The sequence below is a fragment of the Rhincodon typus genome, chromosome 7 (genome assembly GCF_021869965.1).
Source record: "Rhincodon typus isolate 14 chromosome 7, sRhiTyp1.1, whole genome shotgun sequence".
NCBI classification, from domain to species: Eukaryota; Metazoa; Chordata; class Chondrichthyes; order Orectolobiformes; family Rhincodontidae; genus Rhincodon; species Rhincodon typus.
The window spans coordinates 4,909,160-4,930,664 of NC_063338.1; the positions used below are offsets into that span (position 1 = coordinate 4,909,160).

Genomic DNA, 21,505 nt, shown 5'->3' on the forward strand with positions numbered 1-21,505 from the left:
TGCAGTTCCTACGACCTCCTCTCTGGTAATGTGTATGCGGTCAAAAACATTCCCACTTGTTTCCCTTATTTCCTTTGCATCCACGATTCTTTCCTCAGTAAACATGGAGGAGAATTATTCATTAAAAATCTCCCCCATCTCCTACAGCTCCACACAGGTGGCCATGCTGATCTTTAGGGGGATCTAATCTCTCCCTAGCCACCCTTTTGACATAGATATAAAACCTCTTGGGATTATCTTTAACTCTATCTGCCAGATCAATCTCATACCCTCTTTTTGCTCTTCTCATTTCCCTTTGAGTGTGCTCCTACACTTTTTATAATCATCTAGAGATTCACTTGAGTTTAAACCCAATGTATGCCTTTATCTTTTTCCTGACTAGAGCCTCAATATCCCTCATCAACCAGGGATTCTTAAACCTGCTAGCTTTTCCCTTCACCTTAACAGAGTCATACTGTCCCTGGACTCTTGATATCACACTCTTAAAAGCCTTCCATTAGCCAGTTGTTCCTTTTCCTTCAAACAGACTCCCCAAGTGGACCTCTGCTAGATCCTAATGGCCCCAAAATTGACCCTGCTCCAGTTTAGCACCTTAACCTGTGAACCTGTCCTATCTTTTCCCACAACAGTGTTAAAACTGAGTGAGTTATAGTCACTGGACAAAGTGTTCTCCAACTGACACTTCAAATACTTGCCTGACCACGTTTCCTAAAACAAGGTCCAGTGTTGCACCCTCCCGAGTAGGGCCCTCCATATATTGATTTAGGAAACTTTCTTGGACACACTTCACAAATTCCACCACGTCCCGGCCTTTAGCACTCTGGGAAGCCCAGTCAATACAGGGGAAATTAAAATCTCCAACCAATCTCCAACCTATTATTCCTACAGGTATCTGCAATCTCTCTACACATCTGCTCCTCTAGTACCCACTGGCTATTTGGGGGGATCTCTAATACAGTCCCAAAAGAGTGACCATCCCCTTCTTGTTTCTAAGTTTAACCATATGGCCTTATTTGATGGCCCCTTAAGAATATCCTCTCTAAGCATGTTATGTCTCCCTTATCAAAAGGGCAACTCCCCCCTCCTCCCTTACTTGTACTTATGTCATGCCTGTAAGTTCTGTACCCTGGAACATTGAAACCGTGAAGCATTTTTAAAATACAGGTGATACCTAGCAACTTGAAACTTTTTTTTAAATGCACTGAAGAGGAGTTGATCACTCTGACTGTAACAGTAGCAAAGTTTCACTACTGTTATCCTCTATTCCTGGACAATTGTGGGAGCTTGACAGGGTAGATGCTGAAAGATGGCTTTTTGTCTTGAGGAAATCTAAAAATAGGGCACAGATTTTTTTTTAAAAAAACAGGGATTCCATTTAAGGTAGAGAGGAGGAGATTCTCCCCCACCACCCACCCCAGGAGTTGTTAATCTTCAGAATTCTTTAGTCCAGAACATAAGTTGGAGTCAAGCTGGTCCACTGAATACATTCACAACTAAGATAGATTTTTGATCAACAATGAAGTCATGGGATAACCCTGAGGGATAATCAAGGGGACTGGACAGGAAAGTTAAGGCCACAGTCTGATCAGTCATGAGCTCTCCAAACCACACAGCAGGCTTGAAGGGCTGAATAACTGACTCGTGATCCTATTTGGATCTTGGGGTTCAATTTAGAAACAGAAGGGCAAAAGGCTTAGTTCTGTGAAGGTTATTTATTTTATAAAACGGTCAAAGTCGTTTGGAGCAGTGACCTAGATATATCTGTTCCAAGAAAGCACGTGATCATAGTCGAGGGCCTGATGTTTTTAATATAATTCATTCATGGGATAAGGGCATCGCTGACTAGGTCAGTATTTATTGGCAATCTCTAATTGCTTGGAGGGCAGCTGAGAGCCCAGCGCATTCTGTGGGTCTACAGTCACATGTAGACCAGACTAGGCAGGGATGGCAATTTCCATCCTTCAACTATAAAATCATCATAGAATCATAGAATCCCTACAGTGGGGAAACGAGCCCTTCAGCCCAATATGTCCACACCAACCCTCCCAATGGCATCCCACCTGGACCCATCCCCCTACCATTTACCTGCAACCCTACACCTCCCATGGCTAACACACCTAATCTACACATCCCCGAACACTATGGGCAATCCAGCACAGCCAATCCACCTAACCTACAAATCTTTGGACTGTGGAATGAAACCGGAGCACCTGGTGGAAACCCACGCAGACCTGGGCAGAATACGCAAACTCCACACAGTCACGCAAGGGTGGAATTGAACCCAGGTCCCTGGCACTGAGAGGCAGCAGAGCTAACCAATGAACCACCATGCCACCCTAAACGACATCAGTAAACCAGATATGTTTTTTTCTGACAATTGAAAATGGATTGATAATCATCATTAGACAGAGTTAAGGAGAAATTTTTTCTGAGGGTGTCAGTCTGTGGAATTGTTTACCACAGAGGGCTGTCAAAGTGAGTCATTAAATATATTCAAAGCTGATACAGACCGATTTTTTTAAACAGTAAGGGAATCAAGGGTTATTTGAAGAAGGCAGAAAAGTGGAGTTGCTGTTTGTGGCATTATCAGATCAGCAATGATCGAAATGAATGGCAGAGTGAACCCAATGGGTTGAATGGCCTACTTCTGCTCCTCTGTCCTGTCGTCTAACAGTTGAGGCCTAGAAGATACAAGCAGGACGCACGTGCTACAATGGTACAAAAATACCACTTCAATAGCATCTGGAGTATTTTCCAGAGTTCTGGTCATCACATCACAGGTTGGAGGTGATTGCACCGCAGATGGTAAATTGGAAATTTAAAAATGTTGACAAGTTTGGAGATTTTTGTTTCGCTCTGAGCAAAGACTGAATAAGCTGGAGTTATTTTCTTTGTAATAGGGAAAGCAGAGAGGAGGTTTAAGTGAGGCATATAAAATCACAAGAAGACTAGATACAGTAAATGGCAAAGTTATGTGTTTGCAAACAGGTCAATGCCAGAGGACAGAGATTTAAAGCATTTAGCAGAATTACAGAGGAGTAAGTATCAATTTCCATTACCCAGAGGGCAACAGGAGTCTAGAATTTACTGCTTGATAGGAGAGGCAGAAACCCTTTTCACATTTAAAAAGCTTGCTTATGCACATGCAATGCAGTATCATGTAGGGATACAGCTGATCGGATACAATGAACCACACAGCCTCCTGTGCCATAATTCACTATGTTTCTCTGCAAAAAAAAGGCAAGCAGAGTTTGCATTAGTAATAAACGGTCACTTGTGAAGGTACAGGCAATGTTATTTCAGAGTACAATGACAACGAAGAGGGCATAGGTTAAATTTCATTGACCAAAAACAAAGAAGATCAAGTTAAAAAACAAAAAAAGCATGGGTAACATGGATTTAGGAATGTGAAATCACATTTGGCAAACAAAGCAAACCAGATTTAATGCTCATGAGTTTTAGGAAGCTAAGCAGCAGAGTAGATAAAAGAGAAATTTTGGATGTAGTACATTTGAACTTTTGAAACACATTTGATAAAGATAACAGACTGTTACATAAACTAAGAGGACTTGGGGTAGGGTATAATATATTGGCATGGATAAAGGACAGGAGTAGGTTGGTATGCCCTGTTAGGATGCTGCAAGGATCAGTCCTAAAATCGTGATTATTTCCAATCTACGCTAGTAACTTAGTTGAAAGGACTAAGCATAACGTATTAAAGTTAGCTGAAGATACAAAGCTAGTACAGAATTAAGGTACGAGACTGTCAAGTAAGGTAAGCAGATTAAGTGAGTGGACAAGAAGGTGGCAGATGGCATACAATGCATGAAACGCAATCACTTTGGCAGGAATATTTTTTAAAGTGATGAGAAATTATTGCTGGAAAGCATGGCTTACTAGGTCAACCTTTGAAGCCTCAAAAATATGTCTCAAAGAAAAGACCACCAACTTGTGTAATACCTTAAAAATATGTAACACTAGTGTGGGTGAAGATGGCTGCCATTATGAATGTGGAGGAAAAACCAGTAACTCATACTAAATTAATGTGGCACAGTTTATTGAATGAACGAGTTATGGAAAGTTACCTCCAAGCACATTCAAAGAATTTTAAGACTGTCAAATTCACCGTCTGCAGCATTCAACACAAAGCTCGTCTAATTCAGTCTGAATCACTGAAACTAAGGCACCATAATATTTACGCTCTCGGTCAAATTTTGCTTTCAGTATCATCCCTCCATAACAAGACACCTTCCTGTTCATCAACCGAATATCTTAATCCACAATTGTGAATGATCTGATGACACTTTTGCATGAACAGCATCCAATGATTTGAAAATGAAACCACACAAAACCGTAAGCAGGGCAATGTGCATATTTCCCTTGAGGGTTATTTCTGTGTCATGGATCCACATATTCAATTTCGCACAAACGATTTGTGAATGGCTTTTTGAGACATACATCCAAGGTTGAATTCTGGACATTAGTCCTCCTGAAATAACTATTGTGTACATTGTTTCTTCACAGGCACCTCTTGATTTGTCGGTTTTGAGATCTGCTCACCACCACACTAATAAACTGCATTCTTTTTGTGAACAATCAAGCACCGAATCTATATATTCTCCAACCATAACTTCACTCATTACACCCTCAACTATCTTATCATTGTCATTGACATGTACAAAAACTCAAGGACAGAATTTGACGTTTGGTGTGGTTTTGTGTTCGAAGTTACCACAGGCTTTGTTCCATCAGCAACGCAGGCTCGTATCACCATGAATCTAGTCTTTTCATGTCCTGTCTTTTTCACTAAACTGTTTTGTGAACCTTTCCACTCCACAGTCCAGCTGCTCAGGTTGAGGAGACTTGATGAGTACCCACATCTTTGCAATTGTCTGATGAACTGTTGGAAGCCAGGAATTTTGGCATCAAAGTCTCTGAGCAATTTTTATAGTCTGTTGCAAAACTGTTTCATTACACAACTACTCAAACTAACAGTTGATCTGAAATCTTTGTTGGACTCAAGTGGGCCAAAACAAAGAGTAAGTGCATATATCTGTACTGCATTTCTGGTGACAAAGTAACAATTGTGTCGGTTTTCAAGGACTACTTCGATACATGCTTCTCAAGATCAGGCTAATGGCTGATTCCTCATCTTAATGGTGCAATTAAATCTTTTTCACTTGTGGGACCTGTGCGTGATTGATTGGGACAGCATTTATTGCCTGATCCTAGCAGCCCTGGAGGCAGTGGTGAGCTATCTTCTTGAACCTCTGCAGTCCATGCACTGTCAGCAGATGCACAATGATGTTAAGGAGGTAATTCCAGGAATTTGTCCCAACAACAAAGAAACAGCAATATATTTCCAAATCAGGATGGTGAGTGAGTAGGAGGGGAACTTGGAGGTGGCGACGTTCCCACGTATCTGCTGTCCTTGCCCTTCTCGATCGAAGTCGTCATGGATTTGGAAGGTGCTACCTAAGGATCACTGGTGAATTTCTGCAGTGCACCTTATAGATGGCACATGGTGCTGTTACTTGGCATCGGTGGAGGAAATGGATGTTTGGCACCATATGTACAATCAAGCAGGCTATTTTCCCCTTGTACGGTGTCAAGCTTAAGCGCTGTTGGAGCTGCTGTCATCCAGGCAAGTTGGGAATGCTCCATTATACTCCTTCCTGACTTGTGTCTTATAGATGGACAGCCTTTAGGGAGTCAGGAGATGAGTTACTTGTGGCAATATTCTGAGCCTCTGGCCTGCTCTTACAGCCACTGTACTTATACGTATACTGTGTGTTTGTAGTCCAGTTGAGTGTCTGGTGAATGGTAAACTCTAAGATGTTGACAGTGGAGAATTCCATGATGGTAATACCGTGACACGGAATGTTAAGGGGTGATCGTTAGGTTGTCTCTTATTGGAGATAGTCATTGGTTGGTATTTGTGTGATCTGAATGATACTTGCCACCTGTCAGCCCATGCCTGCATGTTGTCCAGGTCTTGTGACATTTGGATATGGACTGATTCAGTATCTGGAGAGTCACAAATAGTGTTGATTATGGTGTAATCAGTGAACATCCCCACTTCCGACCTTAGGTCAGAATGAAGCAGCTCAAGATGATATTTTCCAGAACACTACAATGATGAACTCCTGCAGAAATGCCATGCAACTTAGAAGACTAAACTTCAAGAACAACATCTTCCATTGAGTCAGATATGACTCCCACCAGCAATGAGTTTTCCCGATTCACTGACTCCAGTTTTGTTGGAGTTCCTTGAAAGCACACTTAGTCAAATGTGACTTCGATGTCAATGGCACTCTTGCCTCATCTCTGGAATTCAGCTGTTTTGTCCAGATATAATAAGACTCAGAAACCCTGCAGTGTGGAAGCAGACCATTCAGCCCATTGAGTCCAAACAGCATCCTATCCAGACCTGCCCCCTACCCTATCCCTGTAACCCTGCATTTCCCATGGCTAATCCACCTAGCCTACATCCCTGAACACCACGGGCAATTTAGTATGGCCAATCCACCTAACCTGCACATCTTTGGACTGTGGGCGGAAACCAGAGCACACGGAGGAAATCCATGCAGACCTGCGGAGAACATGCAAACTCCACACAGATGGTTGCCCAAGGCTGCAATCGAGCCCGGGTCCCTAGCAGCAGTGCTAACCACTGAGCTAGTGTGCCACCCCATGAGGGTAGGAACTGAGCACCATTGAACAGTTTATTGTTAAACAAGCACTGCTTGACAGGACTGTTGACAAGACCTTCCACCATTTCACTGATTATCAAAACAGGTTTGATGGGGTGATAACTGGTCAGATTGGATTTATTCTGCTTTGTTTGTACAGACATACCTCGGCAATTTTCCACATTGCCTGTTGATGCCAGTGTTGTAGCTGTATTGGAACAGCTTGGCTAGGGATGTGACAGGTTCTGGACCTTAAGTCTTCAGTTGGTCGTGGTCATATTCCGGGTTGATTCCTCCATCTACTCTTGCAACAGTGTGCGCAACAGTTTTGTGACACAATCCAAATGGTCTCTGATCCCTGTGCAAGTTTACTGCATATTGCAATTAACTTCTAAGGAGTATACATGCAAAAGCATAGATTTTGGTGCAGAAAATGAACTTGTCTTGCATGTCAGTCAACTTACACACCACAATGTACTGTCCATAGTGAAGACCAGAGAGATAAAGGCATTCAAACACACAAAGTACCTAAATGTTAACAGGCTATTCCAGCAATTAAGATGACAAATGACACAAGTAATTATTTCATAGGGTTTTAGAACACAAATAAACATTTTTTGCTGCAACTTTGCAGAGCTTTGACGACACCACATAGAATGCTAGGTTTGGATTTCTATACACAAGGAAAGATTATTTACCTTAAAAGGGTATATAAAGGTTAACAAGATTAATTCCTGGGATGAGGGGATAGACACACGAGGAGAGATTGAACAGAATGGTCTTATACTGGCTGGAGTTTAGAAGAAAAAAGGTGACCTCATTGAAACAAGAATAACTGAGGAAGGTCTTGACAGAGTAGATGTGCAACGGTTTTCTCCTGGCTGGGCAGAGTCAAGGATTATGAGCATGTTCTCAGGAGAAGCATTTGGACATTTAAGACTGAAATGAGGAGAAATTTATCCAGCCTTGCCTGCAAATCTCTAAAATTCTGTACCTCTGAGAAACATGCTCTGTAATTTGCCTTGCTATTGCACAGGTCTCCGAGGTCTGTGCACTGACACGGCTTCGGCAAGCAGAAACATTGCATTGAGTCACCAAAACAACACATGTGAAGTTCTCAGCAGCTGCATAGCCACAGAGCTTAAAGGAAATGTTGCCTCTGAGGGTTATGGATGCTGAGTTTTTGAGTATATTCAAGTTCAAGTTTCACAGATTTCTGAACTTGAAGTCAATGAGTGTGGGGATCAGGCAGGAAAGTTAAGGTCCAAGATCAACCATGATCTTACTTAAAGGCAAAGCTAACTTAAGGGTCCAACGTTCCAATATTGATTTGTTGGGTAAAATGAAACAAAGCACTACATCTGCTGAAGATCTGAAACAAAAACAAAAATTGCTAGAGAAACTCAACAAGTCTGGCAGCATCTGTGAAGAGAAAGCAGAGTAAACATTTTGAGTCCAGTGACCATTTTCCAGAATATCAATCTGAAGAAAGGTCACTGGGCTCAAAACGTTAACTCTGCTTTCTTTCCACTAATGCTATCAATCCTGCTGAGTTTCTCTATCACTTTCTGTTTTTCATTTGTTAGGTCACTAGTATCAAATAAGTTCAATGCACAGACCTGACAGATGTTACTGAATGCAGTCTGAAAACTACAAAAGTACAAGGTGGAGTTTCAAAATACATTAAGAAACTCCTTTTGCTTTGAATGTTCAAAGAATAATCGATTTCTCACCTCTTTCAAGTGGTCATTGCTTCCCCAGGATGCAGAGCGTTTGTGGGATCCCTTCTTTTCAGAGCTCTCTTCTGCCCAGGCACTTGGAGTCTGTCAAAAAGACAAAGACAAACAATATACTGGTTATAAAACAACCTCATTATTCTGACTGTATTTCAAGCTTTTGAAAGAATGCTTGGTTAACAAAGATAATGCAAGTGTAACAAGTAATAGAAAAGCAATATACTGGAGAGGCTGGAAATCTGACCATTGCCTTATTGATTGGCATGACCTCTACCTACCAGAGACCAAATGCAAACTCCCCAAGAGTTCCTCCTACCTCCCCAACAAGGACCTTGAACCCACTCCATTCCTAACAGTCCACAACTACCTCCTCCCCAAAATTCATCAATGGGATTATCCTGTCCAGTCCACTAAACTTATTGCTTCCCATCTCAACAACTTCTCTTCCTACTTAATTACATGACTTTTCTGAGACCTACAAAACTTGTACAAGATTCCTGCTCCTAATGGTCTCAGATTCAGAGAAGACACAAGTCCCTCTACATCTCGATCCTGAAAGATATTCTGAGAGCTCTTCCTTCAATCGAGGCCCTGAGTGTGTCAAGAGGCCCATCTTTAGTTTTATTTTACCCACCATTACTCTCATTGGCTTAGGAACCATGAAATCTTTTGTCTATTAATCTTACCTATGTTCTAACTCATTTTTTCTACTTTTCTTCTTCTTTGCTCCTTTCACTTGCTTAAAACCTATTACGCTTCTACCTTTCATCAGCTTTGATGGCAGGCCACTGAGCTGAAATAATTACTTTATTTCCATGAACGTTGCCTGATCTTTTGAATATTTCAATCATAACCACTGTTATTCCACAAAGAACCACAACCCATTCTGACTTCTTAAAAATCTCAATCACAGACACTTGGATTTACTTATAATTGGGAAGCATGCCTTCAATGTAATCTTAACATTGCATTGCAATTAACAACATAAGCACGCAAGTCAGTCTGACAGGGCAGTGCCATTGTTTACGCTCCACAGGAGCTTTCACCTTTCTTCTTCTCACCCAATCAATGTATCCTTCTATCCCATCGTCCCTTGCATACTTATTGAGCTTCCTGTTAAATGCATCTACGATCATCTTAACAGGAATTATACACCAAGATGATTAAATAAAAAGTACTTATTCCATTTACAGAACCATTGCAGAATTAGAGCAGCAGCTACAAAGTTATGTGCATCAGAATTATCAAATCCCCTTCTAAGCAAATTTTTTAACAAGCTGTTTTAATTGCAGTCACTCACTTAAAACTAACAACCTGTTGGGAATACAGGTGCAAATGTTATTATTGCGTGTTGATGGTGGATGTGGAAAAGGATATTAAAAATAGGGATCACAAGGTGCAGAGCTGGATAAACACAGCAAGCCAAGCAGCATCATAGGAGCAGGAAGGCTGACATTTCAGGCCTAGACCCTTCCCCATTTAAGGCTCAAATGAACAGAATTTTCCATTTGGTGAGTCTTTGGAATGTTCTTCCTCAAAAGGGTGGTGACGAGGCAGTCTTTGAACATTTTTAAGGCAAAGGTTGATAGATTCTTGATAAGCAAGGTGAAAAGTGATTGAGGGTAGGTGGAGTATGTGCCAGAGTATCAGATCAGCCACAATCTTGGGAATGACTCAGCAGGTCCCACTCCTGTTCCTAAATCAGTTAAACCCCCATTAATACAATGCTTATGTATTTCTGACTTCTGAATTCAAGAACTGGGCTTGTAGTCACTTCTCTTATCAGTGATTAAAAAAAAAGCAGTGGAGGTGGCAGCAGCATATCCTTGAATCACTGAGCAGTTAATCTATTAAGCACACTTTTTTTTTCCTGCATCTTCACTCTGATGTTCAACTGTTTGAAAAATAACTTTTAAATTGAAACTTTAGATTAGGAATATGAAATAAAGCATTTTCACACTTTTCTTTTTTACTTCCAATATCAAAATTTCTCCACTACTGCTGGAATCACAACATCAAAATATTACATCATATATGTGTATAAACAGGCCATACAGCCTAAGCAACCACCATCAGCAATGACCCTGCAAGTTAGCAGGCAGCCCACATCAAAATTACCGATCATGTTCTACATTTCCTTAACTTTCTTCACACTGAATTCCCCACTATCCAAGTCCTTACTTGATGCCTCCTCACTCACTAAAGTGCTCCCAGTGAAAAAGGAGCTACGCACTGAACTGTGAAGAGTTCCAGAAAATAAATTTTACAACTTTCTATCACACAGTGTCATTTTTAGTGAACATACATGAGCCAAAGAATGTCTACAGCCAGATTATATTTTATCACAACATATTAACTATCTCCTTTTGAAATAATGACAGTAAACACAGAACAGTACAGTACAGTACAGGCCCTTCGGCCCTCAATGTTGTGCCAAACTTTTACCCTAATCCTAAGGGATATCTAACCTCCACCGCGACCTTATACTATCATCCATATGCCTCTCTAATAGCCGCTTAAATGCCCCTAATGAGGCCGACTCCACTACCCTCTCCGGCAATGCATTCCACGCCCCGACCACTCTCTTGGTAAAGAACCTACCTCTGACGTCTCCCCTATATCTACCTCCACTCACTTTAAAATTATGCCCCCTCGTAATAGCTACCTCCACCCTAGGAAAAAGTCTCTGGCTGTCTACTCTATCTATACCTCTGATCATTTTGTACACTTCTATCAAGTCACCTCTCATCCTTCGTCGTTCTAAAGAGAAAAGCCCTAGCGCTCTCAACCTTTCCTCGTAAGACCTCCCTCCATTCCAGGCAACATCCTGGTAAATCTCCTCTGCACCTTTTCCAACGCTTCCACATCTTTCCTGTAACAAGGCGACCAGAACTGGACACAATACTCCAGATGTGGCCGAACCAGGCTTTTGTATAGCTGGAGCATAACTTCACGGCTCTTGAACTCAATCCCTCTATTAATGAAAGCTAACACACAGTATTGCCTTCTTAACAACTCTATCCACCTCGGTGTCAGCATTCAGGGAACTATGGACATGAACCCCGAGATCCCTCAGCTCCTCCACAGTGCCAAGAATCTTTCCGTTAACCCTGTATTCTACTTTCAAGTTTGTCCATCCAAAATGAATCACCTCACACTTTTCAGGGTTAAACTCCATCTGCCACTTCACAGATTCGGTTAGGGTGCATGTTAAGTAACTAAATTCAAGTATTTCAATACTGCTATAACAAAAAACACAAGTGCTGGAAATTATGAGGTCAGGTGAGGGAAACAAAGTTAATGTTTCAAATCAAAGGCCTTTTATCAGGACTAGGAATTTGTGATATAGTAGGTTTCAAGTACGTACAAAGGCAGGCATAGGAATAGGGAGGGAAGATGTGTGCAACAGTGGAAGGCAAAAGAAGAAAGTGAGCATTTAAAGAATTAAACGACAAAATTGATCAAATAAAAAGTAATTGCCGATGTAACTTAGCAGGTCTGGCAGCTTGTGTGGAGACAGAAACAGAGTAAACAGAGTCCAATATGACTCCTCCTTATTCCAAAGAAGAGTCATACTGTATTTGAAACATTTATGGTTTTTCTCTCTCCACCAATACTGCCAGGCCTGCTGAGTTTCTTTTGTACTATTTGATTTCAAATTTTCAGCATCCACAGTATTTTGCTTTTATATGACAAAGAGAGGCTGCTGTCAGGCAATAGAGCGTGCCAACTGGGAAAGTAAGGAAACAAAAGGTGAGCCTCAGTCAGGAAGAAATGATAATAGCATAATCATTAACAACATCTGCCACTTCTCAGCCCAGCTCTGCATTCTATCAATGTCCCTTTGTAACCTAGAACAGCCCTCCGCACTGTCCACAACGCGACCCACCTTCGTATCATCCGTGAACTTACTAATCCACCCTTCCATTCCTGTTGGAGGGAAAGAAATGGCAGCAGTGGTTACAACCTGCAACTGTTGAATTTTAAAGCTTTCTGGACTCAACGTTCTGTGCCAAATAAAAGATGCTGACATGAGGTGCTGTTCTTTCAGCTTCTTAGAACAGTGAAGGCGACCTTGGGCAGACAGGTCAAAGGAGAGGTATGGTGCTCAATTAAAATGACAGGCAACACAAGGTTTAGGATCATGCTGGCCTGGCCAGTCACAGATTGTTGTGCAAGATCCCAAAGTAGAGACAACCCCATTTAGCAATGAACAAAGTATACCAAACTGAAAATTCAAGTAAATTACTGCTTCATCTGTAAGGCATAAATGGGGCCTTAGATACTGAGAGAGAAGGTGGTAAAAGGGAAAGTGTTAACATCTTCTACTCGGAGCAGGAAGATGCCAGGGAAAAAGGGAGGCAGTGTGAACAAACTGAACAATGCACCAGAAATAAATTGTCCCTTCAGAATGTTGGAAGTGGATCACTGCGGCACTGACCACCCTTCATTGGTTATGAAGGGCTGGGCAAGTTGTCTGCCATGACCAACTCGAGACTCCCCAAGCAGGTGCTCTTCTCCCAGCTTCAAAATGGCAGGTGAGCCCGAGGTGGTCAGAGGAAGTGCTTCAGTGATATCCTCAAGGCCTCACTGGTGAAGTGCGACATTCCCACAGACACCAGAGAATCACTGGTCCAAGACCATCCTAAGTGGAGGAGGAGCATCCAGGAAGGTGTCATGCCATCAGAAAAACATGGAAGGCAGGCTAAAACAGCAAAAAGGAGTGAGCTGCCACACCAGAGCCCCACCCATCCCTTCTTATGACTACCACCCATCCCAAGCGTAACAGAGCCCGCAGTGGCCGTATCTATCTGTACAGCCACCTACAGACTCACCCTGAGTGCGGAAGAGAGTCATTCTCATCTGCAAGGGACTGCCAATGATGATGGAAGGTGGACAGAAAGGAAAGATGAGTTTGCTAGTGGCATCCTTTGGGGTCAACAAGAAAAAGGAAGTGATGAACTATTAACTGCAAAAGCTGATGGAGTGGAGAGTGAAAACAAGTGGCCCCCTATCATGGTTCTAGGGATGACAGAAGATGTGCTGGAAGTGGGGCAGACAGCTGTCAACTTGTGTTTCTAAGCCTTTGTTCAGGATGTAAAGATGCATTTAAAGCACTGGTATGGAAGATGACATTGAACAAGCATCGCAATTCAAAATGAACTGTGAGAATAAAGTGCTTTAATGAAGAAGGGTGCATGGAAGTTTGGCCATGGTTATGGTGGGCTTTTGGCTAATACTTATTGACAGTCTAAGAATGGAGATGGAAAAATCAAATATCAGAGGTTGAACATGTGAAGGCAAGGGAAGACTTGAAACTGAAAACAAAACCCATGAAATTTCCCAGTTTGGGATTTGAGCAGAAAATGATAGCAATAACAGATCAGTACAGGGAGGGCAAGAACCCAAGTTGGACTAGAGCAAAAAAGTTCAGTGAATCCCACAAAGAGATATGGTAAGCAAGAGCCCTTACAAATTCCCAAAGCAATATCCTTTATTTGGATGAAGTGAATAGAGCGAAGTTGTTGACGTGGAAACACATTCACTCAAGGTGCTGGAGGAATGGAACTGGTTCAGCCTTCATTCACAAAAAAAAAATCTGCAAGCCCACAAGCCACCCAGAAGGACAATAAAAAGTGTAATATGATTGAAGGTCCATGGTGAGAAACAAACAGTTGAGAGAAGACTGGGATGAGGCTGAACCCTGGTGATAGTGTCAAAATGGTAAGTAATCAGGTCAGGCTAACAGCAGGCTGAAACAGGCGTAGCGTGTCACACCTGCTTGTGAGTCTTACAAAGGAGTAAAAATCAGACTGTACGGCACCAGGGTGCAATGAGGTTGGAAGCTGTGGATGAAAGTTTCCAGAGGAGATGAGGTCTATGACAGTCTGGGAAACGATAGCTTGATGTTTGGTGTTAGGGTCACCATCGACAGAGGTCAGAAGTGCTGTCAGAAAGGTTAGTGTTCAGCATATGCCAGGCAGGGGCGGCTTCATAACAATTCAAGTGCCTCATTTGATAGCAGGCTTAATAATAATTTTAGGGATGGATATGAGAAAATATTGCAAGTTCAGTGAATTTACAGTGCTGTTGCTCTTAATTAAATGTACAAACAAATTATTCAACAGCCAGCTGGCCTTTTCCTTAAAACTTGAATAAAAATGGTTGGAAATGCAGTCCTTAAAAGGGAAAGAAAAATTATATACTCTCAAGACAAAAAAGTTTAAAAGGGAAGTGAGAAAAAGAACAATTTAGCCCACGATGGCAACTTTTGTAATATCAAGTTTGAAACATACCAGTGCATCTGCAAACGGCTCCATAAATAAACTGTGTTGATTACAGATCACAGAATCCTCATAATGTGGAAAGAGGCCATCTGGCCCATTAAGTCTGCATCAGCCCTCCGAACAGCATCTCACCCAAGCCCAGCTTCCCACCCTATCCCCATAAACTTGCATTTCCCATGGCTAAGCCACCTAGCCTGCACAACCCTGGACAATTTAACCATGGCCAATCTAACTCACTGCACATCTTCAGACTGTGAAGGAAACCGATGCACCCAGTGGAAACCCAGGCAGAATGTACAAACTCCACACAGACAGTTGCCCAGGGCTGAAATTTAACTCTGGCGCTGGTGGAGAAGCTGCCTCTGGGGCTGTGCCATTATACAATACCCTAGCACAATTATACAATATGCTGCTAAATCTGCATTTTATTAACCAATTATCTTTATAAGCAAAATGCATTACAAAAAAACTCATTAATTTCTTCTGCTTTTTAATTCCTTATACAAAGTAGTGCACTCTGGCTCTCCACAAATAACATATCAGCAAGATAAAAATCTACTTTGACAAGTTCTCCTTTTTCAAACTGGGAATCAACCAGGATCACTACATTAACAGTATTCAATATGGATTTTATGGATACTGCTATTTTATACCAGATCATTGGACATGGTATACACAAAATCTGTTTCACTGGGATACAAGAAAGATGTAGACAAACAGCTTTCACCAAGTCAGACTGTATCATCATGTATAGAAGCAACCTAAATTTCTGACTTTGAACAGGCTACCAACAAAAACAAGCTGTCCGATGAATTATTTATTCAGCATATTAAAAAAGATAAATTTTCAAAGATTTGCACATTAAAATCCTAATGTTCCAAGAGGTCATGGGGCCAAGTCAAGACACTTTCTAAACAATCATTAACATAAATAACTTTTCTGCATTAAGACAACACGACAATCATATTCAACCTATCCAGTGCAGTTAAATTTCTATTCAATTTCACTTACCTTGACAAGTTGGCAAAGTTTCAACAGAGCAGCTTCCAAACAAAACCTTGTTTCTTTAAATTCTTCAAATACAATTTTCTTCATATCTTTCAGGTTTTGGTGATAATCTAAAAGGTGAATTATCCCAGAAAGGATGGGTTTAACCTGGAATCTTTCCTCTGAAATCTCTTGTGGTCAAGTTTCACCTTGTGGGGTAGTAGCCAAGGAATTGGGAGATAAAATGATTTCCATAGCCCAAAACATATTATGCATCAACACCTCGTAATGATAAAATTCTTAATTCCAAATCAATTTAACTGCTATTGCAAATGAAAATGTAAAATCACCTGTGCCATCATCTGTTGTGAACAGATAAGAAGCATGCAACCAAACAAAATATGATCAAATTTTAGTTATAACAAAATAATTTAAAGATTATTTTATCACTGAGCTGTGAAGCAGATTTAGATTTCAGGAAATAACAGCATAAACATGGAATATATAAGTAAGTCTTTTCTGATGTAGTTCTCTCAATAGTAGTTGAGCCATACACTGCTTCAATAAAACGTTAAGGGCCTCTTCCTAACATTCTGCATTACTTCTAAATATGGTACATTTAAGTCTCTTATTCTCTAATTTCACTTAAAGGTGGGCAAGCTCCAACTACCTTGAGTTGTCTATTTACTTCCAACATGCAACTCATGTTTTGAAGTGGAACTCCTGGATCATTCAAGACAAGCTGCTCTCACAATAAGAGTAACTGGAAAGATTAACTTAAAAATATGCAAATTTACCAAATAAATGAAGGTTATACAAATTCTCTTTTTAGGAAAAAAAAACTAATATCAGTGATTTGACAGCATTTAATTAAAAAAGCTAAAAATTTTCTAGCAATGTGGTACACTCTAAGATTTTTGTTTTAAATTAGCCTGTTCAGACAGGTTGACAGTTCTGGACTAAGTGGAATTTGAACATAGGATCACCTAATTCAGTGGTTGGGACATGACTACTGTACCACAAGCCACCAATATAATTATGTATTTTCTAATCAGCGTGCTCAGAGATGTTATTGCGCTCACAAAAAACCAAAGAACTGCATGTGCTGGAAGTCAGAAACAGAAATTGCTATAAAGACTCAGCGAAAACTCCAGTTCTGAAGATGGGTCACTGGACCCAAAATGCTAACTCTGCTTTCTCTCCACAGATGCTGCCAGACTTGCTCAGCTTTTCCAGCAATTTCTGTTTATATTACTACACACCTTTGGAACATGTGCGAGTTGAACCTGGGACTCCTGGCTTAAAGATAGGCATACTACACTGTGCCACAAATGCCCAAAACTTGATTTTATTGCATAACTATGAAAACGTTGATCAGATGACACAATTAAATATTGAGCATCAGTATTACTCATTGCTTCAACACAGCTAACATACAAATTCAAAATGACAGGACGCCAATGCGGCTGATCTTCAAGTGAGATGACATGTGGCTTATTCAAAGATGGCTCAGTAAAGGACACCCCACTATCTCCACTTAAGGTTGACTGTTAAGCATTGCTGTCACTCAGTATGGTTCAGATTAAGAGCAAATTAGGAGGTTGCATACTCAAAACTTGTCATATTTGATTCGTCAGGGAGCTGTTGTCAGATCACGTAAAAAAGGAGACCTAAACTGTGCACACTACTCACCATGGCCTCACCATGCATTACAGTTGTAGTAATGCTTCCCTACGTGTATGCTGCATCTTCCTTGCAATAAAGGCCAATATTGCATTTGCCTTCCTAATTATTGGTTGTACCTATAAGCTGACCTTTTCTGATTCATATGCAAGGATTCCTAGATCTTTGTGTACCACAGTATTCTGCAGCTTCTGTCAATTCAAACAGCTTTTCTAACCTTCCTACCAAAGGGGGAAACCACATATTTAACCATATTATACTTCATCTGCAAATATTTGTTTTGTCCACCCACATGCTTGCTGTATCCCTTTGCAGACCCCATATCCAGCTCAGGACTTGTTTTCCTCTTTTTGTATCACAGCAAATTTAATTAGGATACATTCTACCTCTTTATCCAAGTCATGAATGTAGACTGCCAATAATTGTGTTCACAGCACTGATTGCTGTGGCACTGCATTTGTTCCAGTTTGTCAAGTTGAAAATTACACATTTATCCATTGCATCAGGTGAAAGATTTGCTAGATCCACTCTGCTTTTTCAATTTTCCTCATCCATTCTTCCTTTGTAGCTTTCCCTTTGATTAGGCCCAATGGTCATCTATCCTGATATCATTCCATGGCACGGTGTCAGAGTTTATTTGATTACTGAAACATTTGGAATACATGACAACCTGTAAAGGCACTACACTACACTACACAAGTTGTTAGTATAAACTAAGTGAGCTTACAGTGGTCACTTCCCCTTTGCGAAAATCCATCAACTTAGAACCGGTTTATTTATAAAATTCAACATTTCATCTGGTAGAAATCTGGAGTGAATAGCAAAGCTTCAAGAGGCAATGCATGCATGACTTCAAGGAAAGAACGAGAATTCAAGAAGTAACCCAACCTCCAAAGGTTTGCGTGCTGAGAACACATCCAACTAATGGCAAAAGTCATCATACGGAAAAAATAGAACCAGTGGGGAAACACAAGTGAAGAGAAATGAAATAAAGCAAATAACAAAGTTTGATAAAATTTCAGTTTTGTTTAAAAAAAAGCATCTGATGCAAAATAGTGCGGGTGCAGGAAGGACAAAGTTCAACATCTGATTTCATCAAGACAAAACATCTTAAAATAGAAAGCTCTCAATTTTTTTTCTGCAAATTGTGTATTATAAAAAGCTGGTGAGTAACTTATTCAGAGATTGGCCTTTACCCTTAACAACTTCTCCTTCAACTCCTCCCACTTCCTACAGACCAAGGGGGTGGCCATGGGAACTCACATGGGCCCAAGCTATGCCTGCCTCTTTGTCGTACACGTGGAACAGTTCCTCTTCTGCAGCTACCCTGGCACGATCCCCCCACCACATCAATGACTGTATCGGCGCTGCCTCATGCTCCCTCGAGGAGTTCATCAACTTTACTAGCACCTTTCACCCCAACCTCGAGTTCACCTGGACCATCTCTGATACCTCTCTCTCCTTGCTGGACCTCTCTGCCTCCATCTGTGGTGACCACCTCGAAACCGACATCTATTTCAAGCCCAAAGACTCCCACAGCTACAGAGACTACACCTGCTCTCACCCACCTTCCAGCAAGAATGCGACCCCCTACTCCCAATTCCTCTGCCACATCTGCTCCCAAAATGGGGCGTTCCACTCAACATCCCCGATGTCTTCTTATTTCAAGGACTGAAACTTCCCCCCTTCGATGATCGAAAATGCTCTCGACCGCATCTCTTGCGGTTCCCGCACCTCTGCCCTCACATCCCCTCCCCACAACAAAAACAAAGACAGAATCCCCCTTGTCCTCACGTATCACCCAACTAACCTCCGTATTCAACATATCATTCTCCGTCACTTCCGCCACCTGCAATCCAACCCCAAACGAAAGATATATTTCCCTCCACACCCCTATCTGCCTTCCATAGGGACCGCGCTCTCTGCGACTCCCTCGTCCGCTCCACACTCCCCGCTAGCCCCACCACCCCCAGCACCTTTCCTTGCAAAGGCAGGAAGTGCTACATCTGCCCTACCCTCCCCACTGACCTCCATCCAAGGCACCAAACAAGCCTTCCACATCAGACAGAGGTTCACCTGCACATCCATCAATGTGGTCTATTGCATCCACTGCTCCCGATGTGGCCTCCTCTACATCGGTGACACCAAGTGGAGGCTCGGAGACTGCTCTGTGCAGCACCTGCGCTCTGTTTGTAACAAATGACAACATCTTCCAGTTGCAAACCATTCTGACTCCCCTCCCACTCCCACTCCCTGGGCGACCTGCCCATCCTGAGCTTCCTCCAGTGTCACAATGACACCACCCAGAAACTGGAGGAGCAGCACCTCATATTCTGCCTTGGGGGCCTACAACCCAATGGTCTCAATGTGGACTTCACCAGTTTCAAAATCTCCCCACCCCATGATCAACCCTCCCTCTCATCCCCGCCTCCTTGACCTGACACAACCTATCCACCTTCTCTCCCACCTATCCATCCCTCCCACCTCACTGACCAATCCCCACCGCTCCCTACCTACACTCACCTATCACCATCCCATCTACCTTCCCTAGTTCCACCCCTCCTCTGTCCATTCTCCTTCCCCCATTTCTGAAGAAGGGTCCCAAACCGAAACGTCAACTTTCCTGGTCCTCTGATGCTGCCTGGCCTGCTGTGCTCCTCCAGCTCCACACTGTGTTATATCTGGTGAAGAACTTCTTATTTTTCCCAATATCTGAAGCAAAGGTTCGAAGGGATTTTCTGACAGTTAATAGTATTCACTATAACACCACACAATGCTGTTATGGTTGAGACCAACAAAGGTACTTAAATTGGAACAGATCTCAAAGCAACAGGCTCGATAAAATATATTTATTCAACTGTATGGGTTGCAAGAGCTTGATGATTGACTTTCAGCTTTCTCAAGAAACTGAATAATATGTTCTCAACTGACAACTTGTTCCAATGTTGTCAACAACAGCAATAGAATGTGGACACTTTTTCTATCAGTTTTGGAAACAGTCTCATGGACAGCAGTTGTCGTTACTACTTGGCAATTCTTCATACATGAGCTCACTCAACATACGCAAATAAAGTTTCGACTCCAATTCTCATTTGATTACTACACGAACACTTTGTACGCAGGGTTTAAGTCAAAATCACAAATCACAAATCTTAGCACTTACTTTTCTATTCTCACTTCATAAGTGCAAAAGCCAAATCACCAAGACTAAGATCAGCTAACACTGAAGATGGATTAATGTAACTTTTATTTTGTCATAAAGCTATCATGGCACACTATTTGACCCGTGGAGTCTATGCAGGCTCCTGCATGGCAATCCAGTTTGTCCCATTTTCCACTCCATCCCCATCACTCTGCAAATTTAGTTCTGCTGTCCAACCAACTTCCTTTTGAAGTCATCAATCATCTCTGCTTTCACACCCTGCTCAGCAGCCATCCCACATCGTTATCACTCACTGTGCAAACATGTACTTCTTTGCAGCCCGCTGCATTGCTCACTAAAATCCTAAATCTAAATTCAGTCCTAGTTCCGTGCATTTCCTTGTTTACCTTACGTAAATCTGCCACAATTCTTGTACACCCTCCCTTATTCCCTCAATCTCGGGTCACTCCAAAGCGTTTTACTTTCAATGAGGTACATTTAAAATAAAAACAAAGTACTCATGAAACTTAGCAGATCTGGCAGCATCTGCGGAAAGAAAAACTGATTTTGTATTTCGAGTCTGGTACGACACCTCTTTAGACAAAGGTACAAACCTCTTTAGAGGTATGTTTGAAATGCAGTCTCTCTTGTAATGTGGAAAACAAGGGAGCATATTTTAAAATTAGAGCTAACTGAGAGATAATGTCTAAAAGCATTTTCACTCAAAAAAAAACTCATGAAATACAGAATTCTTACTGGAGCAATACAAGGCAGCATTGCCTCAAGTTCAATTGCCATTTCAAATTCCACTATGGAACAAATTGTTTTCCAAAAGGCAGCAATGACCAATATCATGGGAGAAGAAACTGCTAACATTCAGGCTACCACTTGTTATCCAGTTACTAAAGAGCAAGTATTTTTGTTAGGTAAAATCAACCATGATGCTTATGCTGTAAACTAACTTGGAAATCAGAAGTC

The 21,505-nt window shown here is 41.6% G+C and overlaps 1 protein-coding gene across 1 annotated transcript in view; it reads right to left on the reverse strand.

Moving 5' to 3' along the window:
- Positions 1-21,505, reverse strand: part of LOC109927323 (protein FAM117B-like) — a 182,030-nt gene that overhangs the window by 119,284 nt on the left and 41,241 nt on the right. Inside the window, exon 5 of the mRNA XM_048598678.1 lies at positions 8,426-8,515. Within this exon, the coding sequence (XP_048454635.1) occupies positions 8,426-8,515 (90 nt within the window). The remainder of the gene's footprint in view (positions 1-8,425; positions 8,516-21,505) is intronic.